The sequence below is a fragment of the Colobus angolensis genome, unplaced genomic scaffold, assembly GCF_000951035.1.
Source record: "Colobus angolensis palliatus isolate OR3802 unplaced genomic scaffold, Cang.pa_1.0 Scaffold15, whole genome shotgun sequence".
Classification (NCBI taxonomy): domain Eukaryota; kingdom Metazoa; phylum Chordata; class Mammalia; order Primates; family Cercopithecidae; genus Colobus; species Colobus angolensis.
Genome location: NW_012114599.1, coordinates 1,726,050 through 1,726,799, shown reverse-complemented (window position 1 = coordinate 1,726,799; position 750 = coordinate 1,726,050). Strand labels below are relative to the sequence as shown.

The 750-nt window shown below is 55.5% G+C and overlaps 1 protein-coding gene across 1 annotated transcript in view; it reads left to right on the top strand.

Annotated features, from left to right (window-relative positions):
- Positions 1 to 327: 327 nt before the first annotated feature.
- The window catches only part of EPCAM (epithelial cell adhesion molecule), a 17,083-nt gene continuing 16,660 nt past the window's right edge, over positions 328 to 750 (top strand). The window contains exon 1 of the mRNA XM_011936018.1: positions 328 to 367. Coding sequence (XP_011791408.1) covers positions 328 to 367 — 40 coding nt within the window. The remainder of the gene's footprint in view (positions 368 to 750) is intronic.

Here is a 750-nt window from a genome sequence, read left to right as displayed (position 1 = left end):
CTCACTCGCGTCGTTCGGGGGAGCAGCCTCACTTTGCAGGTTTGCTCGCCTCGATTGGGAAATGGACCCGGGCGGAGGCGGGGGACAGGTGGCGAACGGAGTGCCCACGTCCAGGTTTCCTGCGGCCACCGAATCGGTGCCTCGCGCCCTGGCGCACCCACCTCCTCCTTTCGGGACGGACTTGGGGTTCCAAAACAGCCCCAGCCGGTGGCGGAGTCTCTGCGACAGGGACCAGCTGGCCCGCCCTTGTCCTTGTCACCGACAGCGGGCCCCGGATGTGGGCCTCAGGCGGGGACAGGTGCCCGCAGGGAGGCCTCCAGGGCCGCTATGCACCTGCGCGCGGCAGGCGGCCTGGACTACACAGGGCGTGTGGGTGTTTTCCCTTTTCTAAGGATCATATGAGTAATGCCAAGCTTATTGTAGGGAACGCAGAAATAACAATAACCGTAAAGAGTAAAAACCTATAATCGCAGAATTTTGAGAATCCCATAATTAATAATTAGGTATATCTTTCTTTTTATTTATTTGTTTATTTTATTTTATTTTTTGAGACTGAGTCTCGGTCTGTCGCCTAGGCTTGATGATCTCAGCTCACTGCAACCTCCGCCTCCCGGGTTCAAGCGATTCTCCTGCCTCAGCCTCCTGAGTAGAGTAGCTGGAATTACAGGGGCGCGCCACCACCCCCGGCTAATTTTTGTAGTTTTAGTAGAAACGGGATTTCTCCATGTTGGTCAGGCTAGTCTCGAACTC